Source organism: Oncorhynchus gorbuscha, linkage group LG20, assembly GCF_021184085.1.
Source record: "Oncorhynchus gorbuscha isolate QuinsamMale2020 ecotype Even-year linkage group LG20, OgorEven_v1.0, whole genome shotgun sequence".
Classification (NCBI taxonomy): Eukaryota; Metazoa; Chordata; class Actinopteri; order Salmoniformes; family Salmonidae; genus Oncorhynchus; species Oncorhynchus gorbuscha.
In genome coordinates this window covers 35,943,280-35,969,586 of record NC_060192.1, presented here as the reverse complement: position 1 = coordinate 35,969,586, position 26,307 = coordinate 35,943,280, and the positions used below count along the sequence as shown (strand labels likewise).

Below are 26,307 nucleotides of genomic sequence, written 5' to 3'. Positions count from 1 at the left end.
TTCTTTAAAAAATTCCCTATAGCTAGTAAAGTTCAGGAAGAGTTCAGGAGCTCATTACCCCTCTCTCTCTCTCTCTCTCTCTCTCTCTCTCTCTCTCTCTCTCTCTCTCTCTCTCTCTCTCTCTCTCTCTCTCTCTAGGTATGTCTCTGTACTACTCCCAGGTGCGTAAGGCCATAGACAACATCCTGAGACACTTGGACAAGGAGGTGGGCCGCTGTATGATGCTCACTAACGTACAGATGCTCAACAAGGAACCAGAGGACATGATCACGTATGTCCTGTATTTACTACCTACTATGACACTGTGTTGAAGCCACTCAATACTAGGTGGAAAAAAGGTTATTTTTCTGATTGGTCCTAGTGTCACTATATTACTAATCTGTCCCTCCTCATGTCCATATGTCCTACCCTTACCCCCCCCCCCTCTCTCTCTCTCTCTCTCTCTCTCCCTTTCTCTCTCCCTCTCTCTCTCTCTCTCTCTCTCTCTCTCCCTTTCTCTCTCTCTCTCTCTCTCTCTCTCTCTCTCTCTCTCTCTCTCTCTCTCTCCCTTTCTCTCTCCCTCTCTCTCTCCCTCTCTCTTTCTCTTCCTCTCTCTCTCCCCGCCCCTCTCTCCTTCCCTCTTTCTCAGAGGGGAGAGGAAGCCTAAGATAGATCTGTTCAGGACGTGTGTGGCAGCTATTCCTCGTATCCTCCCTGACAGCATGTCCAAACCTGAACTCATAGACCTTTTGTCACGGTGAGCGTCCCAGTCTATCAAACTGTCACATATTCAACATTTGTTAAGTAAAAACTTCACCCTCCTGTCATGCTAATGCAACGCTAACTTGAAACACATCACTTGTGCAAAATATTTTGCCTCATATGAGTCTAATGGTTTCTCCTTTCTCCTGTCAGTCTGACTCTATCTTTAGAATATGTGGCATGTTCTAGAACCTCTCTGTGTTCTCTTTCCTGTCAGTCTGACTGTATCTTTAGAATGTGTGGCGTGTTCTAGAACCTCTCTGTGTTGTCTCTCCTGTCAGTCTGACTGTATCTTTAGAATGTGTGGCATGTTCTAGAACCTCTCTGTGTTCTCTCTCCTGTCAGTCTGACTGTATCTTTAGAATGTGTGGCATGTTTTAGAACCTCTCTGTGTTCTCTGTCCTGTCAGTCTGACTGTGTAGTAAAAATCGGTATTATATGTAGAAACAACCTATGGTTGCCTAGGTTACCCCATTTGGCTCACAGCACAGCAAAACTTTATCATTTTCAAATGCAATTTTATTTTTGTCTGCTTGTTTTAATAAATTCCAAAACTAAATTTAAGAAAAGTACATGTCTAAAGATGACTTTTCAACATTACCTGGTCCTGAGCACACTCACTACTTTGAAAAATGTAATATTGTAAAACTTCCCTCATGCTCCTATTGATGACGATGCTAGCAGCCATGTGAGTGAATGCTAGCTAGCTATTGACCGGAACATTAAGCTAGACCCCCAACACAAACAAACAGACTATACAGCTACAAGTAGTGAGTGGAGTTACAAACAAACTGTAAAATGTCTTACCTGTGATTAAATGTTTTCTACACACAAAGCTACGTGTAGCCTACTTGAACACTGGGTCCCCACATTTTCCACCCGAATAGCCTGAAGCCACAGGACTCTTATTCCCCTACGTGGGAGGATTGCCAACCATAGGTCGGGACTTTTTACCTGGTTACTAGTACATTGAAAAAAAACACCTCAGCTTTTCGGCACATTTAGTTATTTTTTGTATAATAAAAAATTGACAACGATGTTGGCTCTTTTACACTGGGGGTCAGTGTGAAAGAATGTTTGTTTACCCCAATTTGTTGGCGTAGTCAAGGGGAGTTCCTTATTATTACGTGACTATTGACTCGGAGTATCTCTAAAATGTTTGGCGTATTCTAGAACCTCTCTGTCTTCTCTCTCCTGTCAGCCTGACTGTCCACATGGACGACGAGCTCCGCCTCATCTCCCAGAATTCCTTGCAGAGCCTGCTGCTGGATTTCTCTGATTGGAGGGAGGACGTCCTGTTTGGATATACACACTTCCTGCTCCGAGAGGTGACTATATGCTTCAGATATATTTTATTGTAGAGCAGAGGTATTCATGCACATTTTGTTGAGTGAGCTCAATTATTTTACCTAAACGACAACATGAACATACAAAACATAACACCACGAGTATTACATTAGGAGTACCAGGAGTATTACATCGGGAGTATTACACCAGGAGTAATAGAAGTATTACATCAGGAGTATTACACCAGGAGTAGCAGGAGTATTACACCAGGAGTATTACACCAGGAGTATCAGGAGTATTACACCAGGAGTATTACACCAGGAGTATTACACCAGGAGTATTACACAGGAGTATTACATCAGGAGTATTACACCAGGGGTATTACACCAGGAGTATTACACCAGGAGTATTACACCAGGAGTATTACACCAGGAGTATTACATCAGGAGTATTACACCAGGAGTATTACACCAGGGGTATTACACCAGGAGTATTACACCAGGAGTATTACACCAGGAGTATCACACCAGGAGTATTACACCAGGAGTATTACACCAGGAGTATTACACCAGGAGTATTACACCAGGAGTATCAGGAGTATTACACCAGGAGTATCAGGAGTATTACACCAGGAGTATTACACCAGGAGTATTACACCAGGTATTACATCATTTACACCAGGAGTATTACACCAGGAGTATTACACCAGGAGTATTACACCAGGAGTATTACACCAGGAGTATTACACCAGGAGTATTACACCAGGAGTATTACACCAGGAGTATCAGGAGTATTACTCCAGGAGTATTACACCAGGAGTATTACACCAGGAGTATTACACCAGGAGTATTACACCAGAAATATTACATCAGGAGTATTACACCAGGAGTATTACACCAGGAGTATTACACCAGGAGTATCTTGAGTATTACATCAGGAGTATCATGAGTATTATACCAGGAGTATTACACCAGGAGTATTACATCAGGAGTATTACACCAGGAGTATTACACCAGGAGTATCAGGAGTATTACATCAGGAGTATCAGGAGTATTACACCAGGAGTATTACACCAGGAGTATTACACCAGGAGTATTACACCAGGAGTATTACATCAGGAGTATTACACCAGGAGTATTACACCAGGGGTATTACACCAGGAGTATTACACCAGGAGTATCACACCAGGAGTATTACACCAGGAGTATTACACCAGGAGTATTACACCAGGAGTATCAGGAGTATTACACCAGGAGTATCAGGAGTATTACACCAGGAGTATTACACCAGGAGTATTACACCAGGAGTATTACATCAGGAGTATTACACCAGGAGTATTACACCAGGAGTATTACACCAGGAGTATTACACCAGGAGTATTACACCAGGAGTATCAGGAGTATTACACCAGGAGTATTACACCAGGAGTATCAGGAGTATTACACCAGGAGTATTACACCAGGAGTATTACACCAGGAGTATTACACCAGGAGTATCAGGAGTATTACTCCAGGAGTATTACACCAGGAGTATTACACCAGGAGTATTACACCAGAAATATTACATCAGGAGTATTACACCAGGAGTATTACACCAGGAGTATTACACCAGGAGTATCTTGAGTATTACATCAGGAGTATCATGAGTATTATACCAGGAGTATTACACCAGGAGTATTACACCAGGAGTATCAGGAGTATTACACCAGGAGTATTACACCAGGAGTATCAGGAGTATTACATCAGGAGTATTACATCAGGAGTATTACACCAGGAGTATCAGGAGTATTACACCAGGAGTATTACACCAGGAGTATTACATCAGGAGTATTACACCAGGAGTATTACACCAGGAGTATTACACCAGGAGTATCAGGAGTATTACATCAGGAGTATTACATCAGGAGTATTACATCAGGAGTATTACACCAGGAGTATTACACCAGGAGTATTACACCAGGAGTATCAGGAGTATTACATCAGGAGTATTACACCAGGAGTATTACACCAGGAGTATTACACCAGGAGTATCAGGAGTATTACACCAGGAGTATCAGGAGTATTACACCAGGAGTATTACACCAGGAGTATTACACCAGGAGTATTACACCAGGAGTATTACACCAGAAGTATTACACCAGGAGTATCAGGAGTATTACACCAGGAGTATTACACCAGGAGTATTACATCAGGAGTATTACATCAGGAGTATTACATCAGGAGTATCAGGAGTATTACACCAGGAGTATTACCATCCCTCTCTGTCATGGCTCTGTGTGATGGCTCCCTCTCTATGATGGCTCTGTGTGATGGCTCCCTCACTGCTGTCTGTGATGGCTCTGTGTGATGGCTCTGTGTGATGGCTCCCTTTCTGTGTGATGGCTCCTTCTCTGTGTGATGGCTCCTTCTCTGTGTGATGGCTCCCTCTCTGTGTGATGGCCATCTGTGATGGTTCCCTCTCTGTGTGATGGTTCCCTTTCTGTGTGATGGTTCCCTCTGTGAGTGATGGTTCCCTCTCTGTGTGATGGCTCTGTGTGATGGTTCCATCTCTGTGTGATGGTTCCCTCACTGCTCTGTATGATGCCTCTGTGTGATGGCTCCCTCACTGCTCTGTGTGATGGTCTCCTCTCTGTGTGATGGCTCCCTCACTGCTCTGTGTGATGGCTCTGTGTGATGGTTCCCTCTCTGTGTGATGGTTCCCTCACTGCTCTGTGTGATGCCTCTGTGTGATGGCTCCCTCACTGCTCTGTGTGATGGTCTCCTCTCTGTGTGATGGCTCCCTCACTTCTCTGTGTGATGGCTCTGTGTGATGGTTCCCTCTCTGTGTGATGGTTCCCTCTCTGTGTGATGTCTCCCTCACTGCTCTGTGTGATGGCTCTGTGTGATGTCTCTGTGTGATGGTTCCCTCTCTGTGTGATGGTTCCCTCTCTGTGTGATGGCTCCCTCACTGCTCTGTGTGATGGCTCTGTGTGATTGTTCCCTCTCTGTGTGATGGCTCCCTCACTGCTCTGTGTGATGCCTCTGTGTGATGGTTCCCTCTCTGTGTGATTGCTACCTCACTTCTCTGTGTGATGGCTCTGTGTGATGGTTCCCTCTCTGTGTGATGGTTCCCTCTCTGTGTGATGGTTCCCTCTCTGTGTGATGTCTCCCTCACTGCTCTGTGTGATGGCTCTGTGTGATGTCTCTGTGTGATGGTTCCCTCTCTGTGTGATGGTTCCCTCTCTGTGTGATGGGTCCCTCACTGCTCTGTGTGATGGCTCTGTGTGATGGCTCCCTCTCTGAGTGATGGTTCCCTATCTGTGTGATAGCTCTGTGTGATGGGTTCCTCACTGCTCTGTGTGATGCCTCTGTGTGATGGTCTCCTCTCTGTGTGATGGCTCCCTCACTGCTCTGTGTGATGGCTCTGTGTGATGTCTTTGTGTGATGGTTCCCTCTCTGTGTGATGGTTCCCTCTCTGTGTGATGGTTCCCTCACTGCTCTGTGTGATGCCTCTGTGTGATGGCTCCCTCACTGCTCTGTGTGATGGTCTCCTCTCTGTGTGATGGCTCCCTCACTGCTCTGTGTGATGGCTCTGTGTGATGCCTCTGTGTGATGGTTCCCTCTCTGTGTGATGCCTCTGTGTGATGGTTCCCTCTCTGTGTGATGGCTCCCTCACTTCTCTGTGTGATGGCTCTGTGTGATGGTTCCCTCTCTGTGTGATGCCTCTGTGATGGTTCCCTCTCTGTGTGATGGCTCTGTGTGATGGTTCCCTCTCTGTGTGATGGGTCCCTCTCTGTGTGATGGGTCCCTCACTGCTCTGTGTGTTGGCTCTGTGTGATGGTCTCCTCTCTGTGTGATGGCTCCCTCACTGCTCTGTGTGATGGCTCCCTCTCTGTGTGATGCCTCTGTGTGATGGCTCCCTCTCTGTGTGATGCCTCTGTGTGATGGCTCCCTCTCTGTGTGATGGCTCCCTCTCTGTGTGATGGCTCCCTCTCTGTGTGATGCCTCTGTGTGATGGCTCCCTCTCTGTGTGATGCCTCTGTGTGATGGCTCCCTCTCTGTGTGATGGCTCTGTGTGATGCCTCTGTGTGATGGCTCCCTCTCTGTGTGATGGCTCTGTCTGATGGCTCTGTGTGATGGCTCCCTCTCTGTGTGATGGCTCTGTGTGATGGCTCCCTCTCTGTGTGATGGCTCTGTGTGATGGCTCTGTGTGATGGCTCTGTCTGATGGCTCCCTCTCTGTCTGATGGCTCTGTGTGATGGCTCTGTGTGATGGCTCCCTCTCTGTGTGATGGCTCTGTGTGATGGCTCCCTCTCTGTGTGATGGCTCTGTGTGATGCCTCTGTGTGATGGCTCCCTCTCTGTGTGATGGCTCTCTGATGGCTCTGTGTGATGGCTCCCTCTCTGTGTGCCTCCAGGTTCAGGACACACACCAGGGTCTGCAGGACTCCTCCATCAAACTACTGCTGCAACTGCTCACACAGTGGAGACTCACACTGCAGGTCCCTGGGAACAAACGGGCTGCTGAGGTTTGTAGGGTGTGTGTAGTGTGTGTAGGGTGTGTGTGTGTAGTGTGTGTAGGGTGTGTGTGTGTGTGTAGTGTGTGTGTAGTATGTGTAGGGTGTGTAGGGTGTGTGTGTGTGTAATGTTTGTGTAGTGTGTATATGTGTGTGTAGTGTGTGTGTGTAGTGTGTGTGTAGTGTGTGTAGTGTGTAGTGTGTGTGTAGTGTTTGTGTAGTGTGTCTATGTGTGTGTAGTGTGTCTGTGTGTGTAGTGTATCTATGTGTGTGTAGTGTGTCAATGTGTGTGTAGTGTGTCTATGTGTGTAGTGTGTCTGTGTGTGTAGTGTATCTATGTGTCTGTGTGTGTAGTGTGTCTGTGTGTGTAGTGTATCTATGTGTGTGTAGTGTGTCTGTGTGTGTAGTGTGTCTGTGTGTGTAGTGTATCTATGTGTGTGTAGTGTGTCAATGTGTGTGTAGTGTATCTATGTGTGTGTAGTGTGTCTGTGTGTGTAGTGTGTCTATGTGTGTGTAGTGTGTCTGTGTGTGTAGTGTGTCAATGTGTGTGTAGTGTGTGTGTGTAGTGTGTGTGTAGTGTGTGTGTGTGTAGTGTGTGTGTAGTGTGTCTATGTGTGTGTAGTGTGTCTGTGTGTGTAGTGTGTCTGTGTGTGTAGTGTATCTATGTGTGTGTAGTGTGTGTGTAGTGTGTAGTGTGTGTGTGTGTAGTGTGTCTGTAGTGTGTAGTGTGTCTATGTGTGTGTAGTGTGTGTGTGTGTAGTGTTTGTGTAGTGTGTCTATGTGTGTGTAGTGTGTCTGTAGTGTGTAGTGTGTAGTGTGTAGTGTGTAGTGTGTCTATGTGTGTGTAGTGTGTCTATGTGTGTGTAGTGTGTCTGTGTGTGTAGTGTGTGTGTAGTGTGTAGTGTGTGTGTGTGTAGTGTGTAGTGTGTGTAGTGTGTAGTGTGTGTGTGTGTGTGTGTAGTGTGTGTGTGTGTGTGTGTGTGTGTGTGTGTGTGTGTGTGTGTGTGTGTGTGTGTGTGTGTGTGTGTGTGTGTGTGTGTGTGTGTGTGTGTGTGTGTGTGTGTGTGTGTGTGTGTGTGTTTAGTGTATCTATGTGTGTGTAGTGTGTGTGTAGTGTGTAGTGTGTGTGTGTGTAGTGTGTAGTGTGTGTGTGTGTAGTGTCTATGTGTGTATTTTACTGAGTATACATGCATGTCTGCTTCAGTGTGTTGTATCTAACTCTCCCTCCCTTCCTCCCCAGGCCAGTCAAAGACTACCAGACCGTAGTCCTCACTGCTCAGTGCTTCATGCTGTAGAAGGCCTGGCTCTGCTGCTCCTCTGCTCCTGTCAGACCAGCACACGCAAACTGGCTGTGTCTGTTCTCAGAGAAATACGCATTCTCTTCAATACTATAGGACACGCAGAGGTAGGGATGGAGGGAGGGAGGGAGGGAGATAAGGAGAAGAGGGACGGGCTGGTAAACTAGCTGTCTGTCCTCAGGGAGATACACATCCTCTTCAATACTATAGGACACGCAGAGGTAGGGAGGGAGGGAGGGAGATAAGGAGAAGAGGGACGGGCTGGTAAACTAGCTGTCTGTCCTCAGGGAGATACACATCCTCTTCAATACTATAGGACACGCAGAGGTATGAGGGGAGGGAGATAAGGAGAAGAGGGAAGGGCTGGTAGACTGTCTGTCTTCAGGGAGATACACATCCTCTTCAATACCATCTGACATGCACAGGGAGGGAGCAGAGGCACGCAGGGAGGAAGGAGAGGGAGGGAGGGAGGGAGGGAGGGAGGGAGGGAGGGAGGGAGGGAGGGAGGGAGGGAGGGAGGAAGGAGAGGCACGGAGGGAGGGAGGGAGGGAGGGAGGGAGGGAGGGAGGGAGGGAGGGAGGGAGGGAGGGAGAGAGAGAGAGAGAGAGGGAGGGAGGGAGGGAGGGAGGGAGGGAGGGAGGGAGGGAGGGAGGGAGGGACGGAGGAAGGAAGGAAGGAAGGAAGGAAGGAAGGAAGGAAGGAAGGAAGGAAGGAAGGAAGGAAGGAAGGAAGGAAGGAAGGAGAGGTACGGAGGGAGGAAGGAAGGAGAGGCACGGAGGGAGGGAGGGAGGGAGAAATAAGTAGGAGTAAGAGAGGAGACTGGCTATAGCTGTATCACTACTCTTACATTTACATTTACATTTACATTTAAGTCATTTAGCAGACGCTCTTATCCAGAGCGACTTACAAATTGGTGCATTCACCTTATGACATCCAGTGGAACAGTCACTTTACAATAGTGCATCTAAATCTTAAAGGGGGGTGAGAAGGATTACTTATCCTATCCTAGGTATTCCTTAAAGAGGTGGGGTTTCAGGTGTCTCCGGAAGGTGGTGATTGACTCCGCTGTCCTGGCGTCGTGAGGGAGTTTGTTCCACCATTGGGGGGCCAGAGCAGCGAACAGTTTTGACTGGGCTGAGCGGGAACTGTACTTCCTCAGTGGTAGGGAGGCGAGCAGGCCAGAGGTGGATGAACGCAGTGCCCTTGTTTGGGTGTAGGGCCTGATCAGAGCCTGGAGGTACTGAGGTGCCGTTCCCCTCACAGCTCCGTAGGCAAGCACCATGGTCTTGTAGCGGATGCGAGCTTCAACTGGAAGCCAGTGGAGAGAGCGGGGTGATGTGAGAGAACTTGGGAAGGTTGAACACCAGACGGGCTGCGGCGTTCTGGATGAGTTGTAGGGGTTTAATGGCACAGGCAGGGAGCCCAGCCAACAGCGAGTTGCAGTAATCCAGACAGGAGATGACAAGTGCCTGGATTAGGACTTGCGCCGCTTCCTGTGTGAGGCAGGGTCGTACTCTGCGGATGTTGTAGAGCATGAACCTACAGGAACGGGCCACCGCCTTGATGTTAGTTGAGAATGACAGGGTGTTGTCCAGGATCACGCCAAGGTTCTTAGCGCTCTGGGAGGAGGACACAATGGAGTTGTCAACCGTGATGGCGAGATCATGGAACGGGCAGTCCTTCCCCGGGAGGAAGAGCAGCTCCGTCTTGCCGAGGTTCAGCTTGAGGTGGTGATCCGTCATCCACACTGATATGTCTGCCAGACATGCAGAGATGCGATTCGCCACCTGGTCATCAGAAGGGGGAAAGGAGAAGATTAATTGTGTGTCGTCTGCATAGCAATGATAGGAGAGACCATGTGAGGTTATGACAGAGCCAAGTGACTTGGTGTATAGCGTGAATAGGAGAGGGCCTAGAACAGAGCCCTGGGGGACACCAGTGGTGAGAGCGCGTGGTGAGGAGACAGATTCTCGACACGCCACCTGGTAGGAGCGACCTGTCAGGTAGGACGCAATCCAAGCGTGGGCCGCGCCGGAGATGCCCAACTCGGAGAGGGTGGAGAGGAGGATCTGATGGTTCACAGTATCGAAGGCAGCCGATAGGTCCAGAAGGATGAGAGCAGAGGAGAGAGAGTTAGCTTTAGCGGTGCGGAGCGCCTCCGTGATACAGAGAAGATCAGTCTCAGTTGAATGACTAGTCTTGAAACCTGACTGATTTGGATCAAGAAGGTCATTCTGAGAGAGATAGCGGGAGAGCTGGCCAAGGACGGCACGTTCAAGAGTTTTGGAGAGAAAAGAAAGAAGGGATACTGGTCTGTAGTTGTTGACATCGGAGGGATTGAGTGTAGGTTTTTTCAGAAGGGGTGCAACTCTTGCTCTCTTGAAGACGGAAGGGACGTAGCCAGCGGTCAGGGATGAGTTGATGAGCGAGGTGAGGTAAGGGAGAAGGTCTCCGGAAATGGTCTGGAGAAGAGAGGAGGGGATAGGGTCAAGCGGGCAGGTTGTTGGGCGGCCGGCCGTCACAAGACGCGAGATTTCATCTGGAGAGAGAGGGGAGAAAGAGGTCAGAGCACAGGGTAGGGCAGTGTGAGCAGAACCAGCGGTGTCGTTTGACTTAGCAAACGAGGATCGGATGTCGTCGACCTTCTTTTCAAAATGGTTGACGAAGTCATCTGCAGAGAGGGAGGGGGGGGGGGAGGATTCAGGAGGGAGGAGAAGGTGGCAAAGAGCTTCCTAGGGTTAGAGGCAGAAGCTTGGAATTTAGAGTGGTAGAAAGAGGCTTTAGCAGCAGAGACAGAAGAGGAAAATGTAGAGAGGAGGGAGCGAAAGGATGCCAGGTCCGCAGGGAGGCGAGTTTTCCTCCATTTCCGCTCGGCTGCCCGGAGCCCTGTTGGATAAACGGGCTCCAAAAGGCTTCTTGGGTTGTCCCCGTTGGAGAACCCTTTGAAGAACAACATTTTGGTTCCAGGTAGAACCCTCTATAGAAAGGGTTCTTAATGGGTTCTACCTGGAACCAAAAGTGTTCTATCGGCAACCAAAATAGGGTTCTTCAAAGGGTTCTCCTATAGGGCCTGCCGAAGAAGTCATTATGGATAGGGACTACTGGTCTGTCTCATCATTATGATAGAAGCATTACTAAAGTCCATTCTGTTGATAACTCTGTGCGTTTCTGTTTGTTTCCATTTAACTCCATGTACTGACATCCATGTGCTTTCTTCCTCCCTGCAGGATGATGACAAGCCTATGATAGAGGTGATGGACCAGCTCAGTCCTGCTGTTATGGACAGCTTTGTACACGTGGCCGTGTCCGACTCTGTAAGTCACACTGTCTCTCTCTTTCTGTGTCTGTGTGTGTTTGTCTGTGTGTGTGTCTGTATGTGTGTTTGTCTGTGTGTGTCTGTGTGTGTTTGTCTGTGTGTGTGTCTGTATGTGTGTTTGTCTGTGTGTGTCTGTGTGTGTTTGTCTGTGTGTGTCTGTGTCTGTTTGTCTGTGTGTGTTTTTCTGTGTGTGTCTGTGTGTGTGTCTGTGTGTGTCCAAATACCAATAGATGCGTTCTTCGTAGTAGGCTTTTTGGGTGTGCAAGAATAAAAGGTTTTACAGTATGTGTTATATTGAAAAATGCCAGGATGTACAGAACATGCTGATATCAGCTTAGACAAAATCTGATCATTAGAATAGGAGACCGCTGTAGAAAAATAACATGTTTGCAGGGAACAAGTGTGATTTCACATTAAATGGTTCTCAGTATGGATGAGTAGTATGGTGATAGTACGTTCTGATGATAAGTACATAGTATGTCGTTTAATTTAGTGGTAGACAAGACTGGTTAGTAGACAAGGCCTGTGTTTCCTTAATCTCTCCTCTCCTCTCCTCTCCTCTCCTCTCCTCTCCTCTCCTCTCCTCTCCTCTCCTCTCCTCTCCTCTCCTCTCCTCTCCTCTCCTCTCCTCTCCTCTCCTCTCCTCTCCTCTCCTCTCCTCTCCTCTCCTCTCCTCTCTCTCCACTCCTCCCCCTTCCCCCCTATCTTCTCCACTCCTCTCCTCCCTCCTCCCCCTCCTCTCTCCTCTCCTTTCCTCCCCCTCTAGTCCACCCTCCCTCTCAGCCACCACGTGGACCTACAGTGGTTGGTGGAGTGGACAGCCAGACTGGTGAGCAGTGCCTACGACGTGAAGAGTCCCAGCCATGTATGGATCTATGCCCAGTGTGTCAAAGACCCCTGGGTACTCTGTCTACACAGCTTCCTGCGCCAGGAACACCTCCCCAAACTCTGCCCTACCGCTCTCAGCTACGCCTGGCCCTACGCATTCACCAGGCTACAGCTGCTGCTGCCGCTGGTTGACCCCAAGTACGTACAACACACAGGGGTCAGACACACACACACACATACATACACGCCTATGTGTGTAGACATGGTCAGACACAGGAATACCTAAACCCAGTCTTACTGTGCCCTTTTGTCCTACCTAGCAATAGCTCTGTATCTGTATGTATCTGTATCTGTACCTGTATCTGTATGTAGCTTTATCTGTATGTAGCTTTATCTGTATCTGTATGTAGCTTTATCTGTATCTGTATGTAGCTTTATCTGTATCTGTATGTATCTGTATCTGTATCTGTATGTAGCTTTATCTGTATCTGTATGTAGCTTTATCTGTATCTGTATGTAGCTTTATCTGTATCTGTATGTAGCTTTATCTGTATCTGTATGTAGCTTTATCTGTATCTGTATCTGTATGTATCTGTATCTGTATGTAGCTTTATCTGTATCTGTATGTAGCTTTATCTGTAGCTGTATCTGTATGTAGCTTTATCTGTATCTGTATCTGTATCTGTATGCAGCTTTATCTGTATCTGTATGTAGCTTTATCTGTATCTGTATGTAGCTTTATCTGTATCTGTAGCTGTATGTAGCTTTATCTGTATCTGTATGTAGCTTTATCTGTATCTGTAGCTGTATGTAGCTTTATCTGTAGCTGTATCTGTAGCTGTATGTAGCTTTATCTGTATCTGTAGCTGTATGCAGCTTTATCTGTATCTGTATGTAGCTTTATCTGTATCTGTAGCTGTATGTAGCTTTATCTGTATCTGTAGCTGTATCTGTAGCTGTATGTAGCTTTATCTGTATCTGTAGCTGTATGCAGCTTTATCTGTATCTGTATGTAGCTGTATCTGTATGTAGCTTTATCTGTATCTGTATGTAGCTTTATCTGTATCTGTATGTAGCTTTATCTGTTTCTGTATGTAGCTTTATCTGTATCTGTATGTAGCTTTATCTGTATGTAGCTTTATCTGTTTCTGTATGTAGCTTTATCTGTATGTAGCTTTATCTGTATGTATCTGTATCTGTATCTGTATCCGATCTGTAGCTGTATCTGTATGTAGCTTTATCAGTACCTGTATGTATCTGTATCTGTATCTGTAGCTGTATGTAGCTTTATCTGTATCTGTAGCTGTATGTAGCTTTATCTGTAGCTGTATGTAGCTGTATGTATCTGTATGTAGCTGTATGTAGCTGTACCTGTATCTGTATCTGCATCTGTAGCTGTATCTGTAGCTGCATGTAGCTGTAGCTGTATCTATAGCTGTATGTAGCTTTATCTGTATCTGTAGCTGTATCTGTAGCTGTATGTAGCTGTATCTGTATCTGTAGCTGAATCTGTTATGTATCTGTCGCTGTAGCTGTTATGTATCTGTATCTGTAGCCGTATGTAGCTGTATGTAGCTGTATCTGTATCTGTAGCTGAATCTGTTATGTATCTGTTATGTATCTGTATCTGTTATGTATCTGTAGCTCTATCTGTATCTGTATCTCTATCTGTAGCTCTATCTGTATATGTAGCTATCTGTATCTGTAGCTCTATCTGTATCTGTAGCTCTATCTGTAGCTCTATATGTATCTGTATCTGTTATGTATCTGTATCTCTATCTGTAGCTCTATCTGTATCTGTATATGTAGCTCTATCTGTAGCTCTATCTGTATCTGTATATGTAGCTCTATCTGTATCTGTATCTGTTATGTATCTGTATCTGTATCTGTTATGTATCTGTTATGTATCTGTATCTGTTATGTATCTGTAGCTCTATCTGTATCTATATCTCTATCTGTAGCTCTATCTGTATATGTAGCTATCTGTATCTGTAGCTCTATCTGTATCTGTATCTCTATCTGTAGCTCTATCTGTATATGTAGCTATCTGTATCTGTAGCTCTATCTGTATCTGTATCTCTATCTGTAGCTCTATCTGTATATGTAGCTATCTGTATCTGTAGCTCTATCTGTATCTGTACCTGTATCTGTAGCTCTATCTTTATATGTACCTGTATCTGTAGCTCTATCTGTAGCTCTATCTGTAGCTCTATCTGTAGCTCTATCTATATCTGTATCTGTACCTGTATCTTTATATGTACCTGTATCTGTACCTGTATCTGTAGCTCTATCTGTATCTGTATCTTTATATGTACCTGTATCTGTAGCTCTATCTGTATCTGTATCTATATCTGTATCTGTAGCTCTATCTGTATCTCTATCTGTAGCTCTATCTGTATCTGTATCTGTATCTGTAGCTCTATCTTTATATGTACCTGTACCTGTATCTGTACCTGTACCTGTATCTGTATCTGTATCTATATCTGTATCTGTAGCTCTATCTTTATCTGTACCTGTATCTGTAGCTTTTATGTATCTGTAGCTATATCTGTACCTGTAGCTGTAGCTAACATTAATTAGGACAACTACACTGTTGTTCATTGATTATTGATTACATTAATTAGGACCACTATGCTGCTATTTATTGACACACACACACTAACACGGAACCCAAACCGGCTGCGCGCGTGCGCCATCGTGCAGTATCGTGCATACGATAACCTGCATGTCGTAGATCTGAACCAATGACATTAATTTGGGGACAGGTCGAAAAGCATTAAACATGTATGGCAATTTAGATAGTTAGCTTGCAGTTGCTAGATAATTTGTCCTGGGATATAAACATTGAGTTGTTATTTTACCTGAAATGCACAAGGACCTCTACTCCACCAATTAATCCACACATAAAACGGTCAACCGAATCGTTTCTAGTCATCTCTCCTCCTACCAGGCTTTTTCATCTTTGAACTTATATGGTGATTGGCATCTACACTTTCATAGTATTACCATGACAACCGGCAAAACAGTTCATCTTTCAATCACCCACGTGGGCATAGCCAATGAGGAGAAGGCACGTGGGTACTTGCCTCTATAACCAATGAGCAGATGGGAGAGGCAGGACTTGCAGCGAGATCTGTGTCAGAAATAGAAAGGACTTTTAGCGACGCAGACGCTCGTTGACGCGCACGAGCAGCGTGGTGCAATAATTAAATAATATAGATTTCTAAATGTATTTTGCGCACGCGAACGGTATAGTCAGGGTATAACACACATACGCTGCTGCAATACTGTTTACTTTTATTATTATTATTGTTATTATTACTGTGACCGTGTGTGTGTGTGTGTGTGTGTGTGTGTGTGTGTGTGTGTGTGTGTGTGTGTGTGTGTGTGTGTGTGTGTGTGTGTGTGTGTGTGTGTGTGTGTGTGTGTGTGTGTGTGTGTGTGTGTGTGTGTGTGTGTGTGTGTGTGTGTGTGTTACAGCAGTCCAGTGAATGCTAAGAAGACCTCGTCGGCCGGCTCCAGTGACAGCTCCATCTCTCTGTGGAGGAACTACCTGATCCTGTGTCTGGGCGTGGCCAAACCCAGCATCATGTCACCTGGGCACCTGAGAGCCTCAACACCTGAAATCACTGCTACCACACCTGACGGCAGTGTTACCTACGACAACAAGGTAGAGGGGGTGGTAGGTGGATAGGTGGGGGGTTGTGTGTGTGTGTATGTGATTAGAGCTGTGTGTGTGTTATTGATGATGTATTCATTGTGTATTGATGATATATTCATTGTGTATTGATCAGGTGATTGGTACTCCGTCAGTGGCTACGATCAGATCTGTGTGTGTTATTGATGATGTATTCATTGTGTATTGATCAGGTGATTGGTACTCCGTCAGTGGCTACGATCAGATCTGTGTGTGTGTTATTGATGATGTATTCATTGTGTATTGATCAGGTGATTGGTACTCCGTCAGTGGCTACGATCAGATCTGTGTGTGTTATTGATGATGTATTCATTGTGTATTGATCAGGTGATTGGTACTCCGTCAGTGGCGTGGCTCCTGAAACAGCTGGTCCCTCTGATGAGAGCTGAGAGCATAGAGATCACTGAATGTCTAGTGCTGGGCCTCGGACGCACCAACGCACTGGTGTTCAGGTATCACACACACACCACACACACAGACACACACACACACAGACACACACACACACCACACACACAGACACACACACACACAGACACACACACACAGACACAGACAGACACACACACACCACACACACACACACGCACACACACAGACACACGACACACACAGACACACACAGACACACACACACACACAGACATACACGCACACACACACACACAGACATACACGCACACACACACACACCCACACCCACACAGACACACACACACGCACACACAGACACACACACACAGACGCACACACACACAGACATACACGCACACACACGCACACACAAACAGACACACACACACGCACACACACACACAGACACACACACACACACACACACCACACACACAGACACACACACACCCAGACACACACGCAGACACACAAACAGACACACACACACGCACGCACACACACACATGCACACACACACAGACAGACACACACATGCACATGCACACGCACACACACATATACACACGCAGCCACACACACACCCATACACACGCACACACACGCACACACATACACACACACAGAGACGTTTGTAAGGAAGACTGAGTGCATTCTATGTTACCAGTAAATTAAGAATAAGGAATTGAATGGAGAGAAAGAGAGATGGGTTAAGGATGGAGATTGAAAGAGAGATGGGGTATGGTTGGAGATTGAAAGAGAGATGGGTTAAGGTTGGAGATTGAAAGAGAGATGGGTTATGGTTGGAGATTGAAAGAGAGATGGGTTAAGGATGGAGATTGAAAGAGAGATGGGTTAAGGTTGGAGATTGAAAGAGAGATGGGTTATGGTTGGAGATTGAAAGAGAGGTGGGTTAAGGATGGAGATTGAAAGAGAGATGGGTTAAGGTTGGAGATTGAAAGAGAGATGGGTTAAGGTTGGAGATTGAAAGAGAGATGGGTTAAGGTTGGAGAAAGAGAGATTTAAGAGATTGAAAGAGAGATGGGTTAAGGTTGGAGATTGAAAGAGAGATGGGTTAAGGTTGGAGATTGAAAGAGAGATGGGTTAAGGTTGGAGATTGAAAGAGAGATGGGTTAAGGTTGGAGATTGAAAGAGAGATGGGTTAAGGTTGGAGATTGAAATTGAAAGAGATGGGTTAAGGTTGGAGATTGAAAGAGAGATGGGTTAAGGTTGGAGATTGAAAGAGAGATGGGTTAAGGATGGAGATTGAAAGAGAGATGGGTTAAGGATGGAGATTGAAAGAAAGAGATGGGTTAAGGTTGGAGATTGAAAGAGAGATGGGTTAAGGATGGAGATTGAAAGAGAGATGGGTTAAGGTTGGAGATTGAAAGAGAGATGGGTTAAGGTTGGAGATTGAAAGAGAGATGGGTTAAGGTTGGAGATTGAAAGAGTTGGAGATTGAAAGAGAGGTGGGTTAAGGATGGAGATTGAAAGAGAGATGGGTTAAGGATGGAGATTGAAAGAGAGATGGGTTAAGGATGGAGATTGAAAGAGAGATGGGTTAAGGTTGGAGATTGAAAGAGAGATGGGTTAAGGTTGGAGATTGAAAGAGAGATGGGTTAAGGTTGGAGATTGAAAGAGAGATGGGTTAAGGTTGGAGATTGAAAGAGAGATGGGTTAAGGTTGGAGATTGAAAGAGAGATGGGTTAAGGATGGAGATTGAAAGAGAGATGGGTTAAGGATGGAGATTGAAAGAGAGATGGGTTAAGGTTGGAGATTGAAAGAGAGATGGGTTAAGGTTGGAGATTGAAAGAGAGGTGGGTTAAGGTTGGAGATTGAAAGAGAGATGGGTTAAGGATGGAGATTGAAAGAGAGATGGGTTAAGGATGGAGATTGAAAGAGAGATGGGTTAAGGTTGGAGATTGAAAGAGAGATGGGTTAAGGTTGGAGATTGAAAGAGAGATGGGTTAAGGCTGGAGATTGAAAGAGAGATGGGTTAAGGTTGGAGATTGAAAGAGAGATGGGTTAAGGTTGGAGATTGAAAGAGAGATGGGTTAAGGATGGAGATTGAAAGAGAGATGGGTTAAGGTTGGAGATTGAAAGAGAGATGGGTTAAGGTTGGAGATTGAAAGAGAGATGGGTTGAGGTTGGAGATGGATTGAAAGAGAGATGGGTTAAGGTTGGAGATTGAAAGAGAGATGGGTTAAGGATGGAGATTGAAAGAGAGATGGGTTAAGGTTGGAGATTGAAAGAGTGATGGGTTAAGGTTGGAGATTGAAAGAGATATGGGTTAAGGTTGGAGATGGATTGAAAGAGAGATGGGTTAAGGTTGGAGATTGAAAGAGAGATGGGTTAAGGTTGGAGATTGAAAGAGAGATGGGTTATGGTTGGAGATGTATTGAAAGAGAATGATGAGAGTTTAGGTGAGATTGAAAGCAGAGATGGAGGTTGGAGATTAGGAGATGAGAGATGGAGAGATTAGGTGAGGAGGAGAGAATATAGATTAGGGATGAGGAGGGGTTAAGGTTGGAGATTGAAAGAGAGATTAGGAGGAGAGATGGAGAGATTAGGAGAATGAGAGAGGAGGAGCAGATGGAGATAGATTAGGTGAGGAGGGGAGATGGAGAGAGATGGAGAGATTAGGAGAGATGGAGAGATTAGGTGAGGAGGAGAGAATATAGATTAGGTGAGGAGGGGAGATAGAGAGATTAGGAGGAGAGATGGAGAGATTAGTGGAGGTGTATCTGTTCTCTATTTAAACACTCCTTCAATTACAGTCCTCCCATCTCTCCCATCTCTCTCTCTCTCTCTCTCTCTCTCTCTCTCTCTCTCTCTCTCTCTCTCTCTCTCTCTCTCTCTCTCTCTCTCTCTCTCTCTCTCTCTCTCTCCTGTCTCTCTCTCTCTCTCTCTCTCTCTGTGTCCATCTGTCTCTCTCTCTCTCTGTGTCTATCTGTCTCTCTCTCTCTCTCTCTCTCTCTCTCTCTCTCTCTCTCTCTCTCTCTGTGTCTCTCTCTCTCTTGCTCTCTCTCTCTCTGTGTCTATATGTCTCTCTCTCTCTCTCTCTCTCTTCTGTCTCTTTCTCTCTTGCTCTCTCTGGTCTGGTCTGTGTGTGTTTGTATGCGTGCATGCGTGCATGCGTGTGCATGCGTGTGGCGGTAGAGGACAGGTATTTCATTACGAGAAGAGAGAGAGTTGTATTTGAGAGGAAGGTCATGGACAGACTAAAACATCTTCAGTCTCCACACAGATGAGGCTCTACGGTACTCTATAGGGTTTGGGAATTAGGCTACCACTGTTTAAATACAGTGGGATAAAACACTGCCCTAACTCAGACTTAAATGTTCATCTCCCTGAAGTCGTACAATATGTCTGTGTGTGTACTTTTATCATGAACTCAAATCTTATTTCCCTACGTTGTGTCCCCAATCATAGAGAATTAGTGGAGGAGCTCCACCCACTGATGAAGGAGGCCCTGGAACGGAGACCTGAGGTACAGTACTACTGTCTAACTGTCTGACTGTGTCTTTAACGGGACACTAGTTACCAAGCTGATCTGTTTCCAGGTCCATCACAGTGTTCTAGAATCAGTGTCATCCCAGAATAATGTCATGTAAATGTGTTCTAGAATAATGTCATGTAAATGTGTTCTAGAATAATGTCATGTAAATCTGTCCCAGAATAATGTCATGTAAATCTGTCCCAGAATAATGTCATGTAAATGTGTTCTAGAATAATGTCATGTAAATGTGTTCTAGAATAATGTCATGTAAATGTGTTCTACAATAATGTCATGTAAATCTGTCCCAGAATAATGTCATGTAAATCTGTCCCAGAATAATGTCATGTAAATCTGTCCCAGAATAATGTCATGTAAATCTGTCCCAGAATAATGTCATGTAAATGTGTTCTAGAATAATGTCATGTAAATGTGTCCCAGAATAATGTCATGTAAATCTGTCGCAGAATAATGCCATGTAAATGTGTCCCAGAATAATGTCACGTAAATGTGTTCTAGAATAATGCCATGTAAATCTGTCCCAGAATAATGTCATGTAAATCTGTCCCAGAATAATGTCATGTAAATGTGTTCTAGAATAATGTCATGTAAATGTGTCCCAGAATAATGTCATGTAAATCTGTCCCAGAATAATGCCATGTAAATGTGTTCTAGAATAATGTCATGTAAATGTGTCCCAGAATAATGTCATGTAAATGTGTCCCAGAATATTGTCATGTAAATCTGTCCCAGAATAATGCCATTTAAATGTGTTCTAGAATAATGTCATGTAAATGTGTCCCAGAATAATGCCATGTAAATGTGTCCCAGAATAATGTCATGTAAATGTGTTCTAGAATAATGTCATGTAAATCTGTCCCAGAATAATGTCATGTAAATGTGTTCTAGAATAATGCCATGTAAATGTATTCTAGAATAATGTAATGTAAATGTGTCCCAGAATAATGTCATGTAAATCTGTCCCAGAATAATGCCATGTAAATGTGTTCTAGAATAATGTCATGTAAATGTGTCCCAGAATAATGTCATGTAAATGTGTCCCAGAATAATGTCATGTAAATGTGTCCCAGAATAATGTCATGTAAATGTGTTCTAGAATAATGCCATGTAAATCTGTCCCAGAATAATGTCATGTAAATGTGTCCCAGAATAATGTCATGTAAATCTGTCCCAGAATAATGTCATGTAAATCTGTCCCAGAATAATGTCATGTAAATGTGTTCTAGAATAATGTCATGTAAATCTGTCCCAGAATAATGTCATGTAAATGTGTTCTAGAATAATGTCATGTAAATGTGTCCCAGAATAATGTCATGTAAATCTGTCCCAGAATAATGTCATGTAAATGTGTTCTAGAATAATGTCATGTAAATCTGTCCCAGAATAATGTCATGTAAATGTGTTCTAGAATAATGTCATGTAAATGTGTCCCAGAATAATGTCATGTAAATCTGTCCCAGAATAATGGCATGTAAATGTGTTCTAGAATAATGTCATGTAAATGTGTCCTAGAATAATGCCATGTAAATGTGTCCTAGAATAATGTCATGTAAATGTGTTCTAGAATAAGAAGCGTCGTGAGAGGAGGGACCTGCTCAGACTGCAGCTTCTCAGAATCTTTGAACTGCTGGCCGACGCTGGAGTTATCAGTGACAGGTAGCACAAACACAAAAGCTGTCAAACACACACACACACACACACACACACACACACACACACACACACACACACACACACACACACACACACACACACACACACACACACACACACACACACACACACACACACACAATGTCACACATTCTCACACACACACTGCCTTCTAATCATTTGTCTAATCTGTTTCTCTCTCTGTCTCTGTTTCTTTCTCTCTCTCTCTCTCTCTCTCTCTCTCTGTCTCTGTCTCTGTCTCTGTTTCTCTCTCTCTCTCTCTCTCTCTCTCTCTCTCTCTCTCTCTCTCTCTCTCTCTCTCTCTCTGTGTGTTCCCCCTCCTCCTCCTGTAGTACTAACGGAGCGTTGGAGCGTGACAGCCTGGCGTTAGGAGCTCTGTTCCTGGAGTACGTGGACCTGACCAGGATGCTGCTGGAAGCCGAGAACGACAAGGAGCTGGATGTCCTCAAAGACATCAGGGCCCACTTCTCTGGCATGGTGGCCAACCTCATACAGTGTGTCCCTGGTAACTATACACCCCATAATACTATGCAATACTCCTATAGTAACCACACACAGACCAAAGCTCACCCTCGCCCTCCATTTGGTAAATCAGACCCCAACTCTATCCTCCGGATTCCTGCTTACAATAAAAAATTAAAGCAGGAAGCACCAGTGACTCGGTCTATAAAAAAGTGGTCAGATGAAGCAGATGCTAAACTACAGGACTGTTTTGCTAGAACAGACTGGAATATGTTATGGGATTCTTCCAATGACATTGAGGAGTACACCACATCAGTCACTGGCTTTATCAATAAGTGCATCGAGGACGTCGTCCCAACAGTGACTGTACGTACATACACCAACCAGAAGCCATGGATTACAGGCAACATTCGCACTGAGCTAAAGGGCAGAGCTGCCGCTTTCAAGGTGCTGAACTCTAACCCGGAAGCTTACAAGAAATGCCGCTATGTCCTGCGACGAACCATCAAACATCAAAGCGTCAATAGAGGGTTAAGATTGAATCGTACTACACCGGCTCCGACGCTCGTCTTATGTGGCAGGGCTTGCAAACTATTACAGACTACAAAGGGAAGCACAGCCGCGAGCTGCCCAGTGACACGAGCCTACCAGACGAGCTAAATCACTTCTATGCTCGCTTCGAGGCAAATAACACTGAGGCATGCATGAGAGCATCAGCTGTTCCCGGACGACTGTGTGATCACACTCCGTAGCCGACGTGAGTAAGACCTTTAAACAGGTCAACATGCACAAGACCGCGGAGCCAGGCGGATTACCAGGACGTGTGCTCTGGGCATGTGCTGACCAACTGGCAGGTGTCTTCACTGACATTTTCAACATGTCCCTGATTGAGTCTGTAATATCTACATGCTTCAAGCAGACCACCATAGTCCCTGTGCCCAAGAACACAAAGGCAACCTGCCTAAATGACTACAGGCCCGTAGCAGTCACGTCCGTAGCCATGAAGGGCTTTGAAAGGCTGGTAATGGCTCACATCAACACCATTATCCCAGAAACCCTAGAAGCACTCTAATTTGCATTCCGCCCAAACAGATCCACAGATGATGCAATCTCTATTGCACTCCACACTGCCCTTTCCCACCTGGACAAAAGGAACACTTATGTGAGAATAATATTCATTGACTACAGCTCAGCGTTCAACACCATAGTACCCTCAAAGCTCATCACTAAGCTAAGGATCACCAGGCGGTGTCAGAGGAAGGCCCTAAAAATGGTCAAAGACCCCAGCCACCCCAGTCATAGACTGTTCTCTCTACTACCGCATGGCAAGCGGTACCGGAGTGCCAAGTCTAGGACAAAAAGGCTTCTCAACAGTTTTTAACCCCCAAGCCATAAGACTCCTGAACAGGTAATCAAATGGCTACCCTGACTTTTTGCATTGTGTGCCCCCACCAACCCCTCTTTTACGTTGCTGCTACTCTCTGTTTATCATAAATGCATAGTCACTGCATAGTCACAACTATACATTCATGTACATATGTACATACCTCCTCAATTGGCCCGACCAACCAGTGCTGCCGCACATTGGCTAACCCGGGCTATCTGCATTGTGTCCCACCACCCACCACCCACCAACCCCTCTTTTTACGCTACTGCTACTCTCTGTTCATCATATATGCATAGTCACTTTAACCATATCTACATGTACATACCACCTCAATCAGCATGACTAACTGTAGCCTCTCTACTGTATATAGCCTCTCTACTGTATATAGCCTCTCTACTGTATGTAGCCTCTCTACTGTATGTAGCCTCTCTACTGTATGTAGCCTCTCTACTGTATATAGCCTCTCTACTGTATGTAGCCTCTCTACTGTATATAGCCTCTCTACTGTTATAGCCTCTCTACTGTATATAGCCTCTCTACTGTATATAGCCTCTCTACTGTATATAGCCTCTCTACTGTATGTAGCCTCTCTACTGTATATAGCCTCTCTACTGTATATAGCCTCTCTACTGTATATAGCCTCTCTACTGTATGTAGCCTCTCTACTTTTATAGCCTCTCTACTGTATATAGCCTCTCTACTGTATATAGCCTCTCTACTGTATATAGCCTCTCTACTGTATATAGTCTCTCTACTGTATATAGCCTCTCTACTGTATGTAGCCTCTCTACTGTATATAGCTCTCTACTGTATGTAGCCTCTCTACTGTATATAGTCTCTCTACTGTATGTAGCCTCTCTACTGTATATAGCCTCTCTACTGTATATAGCCTCTCTACTGTATATAGCCTCTCTACTGTATGTAGCCTCTCTACTGTATATAGTCTCTCTACTGTATGTAGCCTCTCTACTGTATATAGTCTCTCTACTGTATGTAGCCTCTCTACTGTATATAGCCTCTCTACTGTATATAGCCTCTCTACTGTATATAGCCTCTCTACTGTATATAGTCTCTCTACTGTATGTAGCCTCTCTACTGTATATAGCCTCTGTACTGTATATAGCCTCTCTTCTGTATATAGCCTCTCTACTGTATAGAGCCTCTCTACTGTATGTAGCCTCTCTACTGTATATAGCCTCTCTACTGTATGTAGCCTCTCTACTGTATATAGCCTCTCTACTGTATATAGCCTCTCTACTGTATAGCCTCTCTACTGTATGTAGCCTCTCTACTGTATATAGCCTCTTCTGTTTATAGCTGTATATAGCCTCTGTACTGTATAGCCTCTCTACTGTATATAGCCTCTCTACTGTATATAGTCTCTCTACTGTATATAGCCTCTCTACTGTATATAGTCTCTCTACTGTATGTAGCCTCTCTACTGTATATAGCCTCTGTACTGTATATAGCCTCTCTTCTGTATATAGCCTCTCTACTGTATAGAGCCTCTCTACTGTATGTAGCCTCTCTACTGTATATAGCCTCTCTACTGTATGTAGCCTCTCTACTGTATATAGCCTCTCTACTGTAAAAAGCCTCTCTACTGTATGTAGCCTCTCTACTGTATGTAGCCTCTCTACTGTATATAGCCTCTCTTCTGTTTATAGCCTCTCTACTGTATATAGCCTCTGTACTGTATGTAGCCTCTCTACTGTATATAGCCTCTCTACTGTATATAGCCTCTCTACTGTATATAGCCTCACTACTGTATATAGCCTCTCTACTGTATATTGCCTCTCTACTGTATATAGCCTCTCTACTGTATGTAGCCTCTCTAATGTATATAGCCTCTGTACTGTATATAGCTTCTCTACTGTATATCGCCTCTCTACTGTATATAGCCTCTCTACTGTATGTAGCCTCTCTACTGTTTTTCACTGTCTTTTTACTGTTGTTTTTATTTCTTTACTTGCTTATTGTTCACTTTAATTTGATTTGATCATTCTCTTACGGTAAGCATGGCGCCTATAACACTAGGATTGTGTGTTCGAAACCCGGGGCCACCCACACGTAGAATGCTATTTTTAATACGACATCATTCAGAATACCGTCATATTTTAAAGGGGAAGTCTGGCTAAACACTGTATATTATTATTAAAACGACGTCATTCAGAATACCGTCATAGTTTAAAGGGGAAGTCCAGCTAAACGCTGTATATTATTATTAAAACGACATCATTCAGAATACCGTCATAGTTTAAAGGGGAAGTCAAGCGTTTTAAATAGATAATAAAACCCTTTATCTTTCTCTTTTTACCCCCCTTCTCCTGCAGTCCACCACCGGCGTTTCCTGTTCCCCCAGCAGTCTCTGAGGCACCACCTCTTCATCCTGTTCAGCCAATGGGCTGGCCCCTTCAGCGTGATGTTCACGCCCCTCGACCGCTACAGCGACCGCAACCACCAGATCACCAGATACCAATACTGTTCTCTGAAGGTACACACACACACACACACACACACACACACACACACACACACACACACACACACACACACACACACACACACACACAACACACACACACACACACACACACACACACACACACCAGATACCAGTACTGTTCTCTGGAGGTACACACACACAAACATACACACACACACACACACACCAGATACCAGTATTGTTCTCTCAAGGTACGGTACACACACACACACACACACACACACACACACACACACACACACACACACACACACACACACACACACACACACACACACACACACACACACACACACACACACACACCAGATACCAGTACTGTCCTCTGAAGGTACACACACACGCACACAAACACACACATACACACACACACACACACACACAAGGAAACATGGATGTACAGTATGCATATACATAAATAAATATTCCATGGATTCTCCCTAGGCGATGTCCGCGGTGCTGTGTTGTGGTCCAGTGTTTGACAACGTGGGTCTCTCTACTGACGGATATCTCTACAAATGGCTGGACAACATCCTGGCCTGCCACGACATACGGGTATGTCACCTATATGAAAGGTTATGTCACCTCTATGAAGTGTTACGTCACCTCTATGAAGTGTTACCTCACCTCTATGAAGTGTTACGTCTATGAAGTGTTATGTCAGCTCTATGAAGTGTTATGTCACC

At 45.0% G+C, this 26,307-nt stretch overlaps 1 protein-coding gene across 1 annotated transcript in view; it reads left to right on the top strand.

Moving 5' to 3' along the window:
* The window catches only part of fryb (furry homolog b (Drosophila)), a 192,886-nt gene that overhangs the window by 100,504 nt on the left and 66,075 nt on the right, over positions 1-26,307 (top strand). The window contains 14 exon segments of the mRNA XM_046316884.1: positions 139-271; positions 629-736; positions 1,943-2,069; positions 6,424-6,534; positions 7,763-7,927; positions 11,048-11,134; positions 11,903-12,162; positions 15,445-15,634; positions 15,989-16,113; positions 19,508-19,565; positions 21,157-21,248; positions 21,599-21,771; positions 25,449-25,609; positions 26,066-26,176. Coding sequence (XP_046172840.1) covers positions 139-271; positions 629-736; positions 1,943-2,069; positions 6,424-6,534; positions 7,763-7,927; positions 11,048-11,134; positions 11,903-12,162; positions 15,445-15,634; positions 15,989-16,113; positions 19,508-19,565; positions 21,157-21,248; positions 21,599-21,771; positions 25,449-25,609; positions 26,066-26,176 — 1,901 coding nt within the window.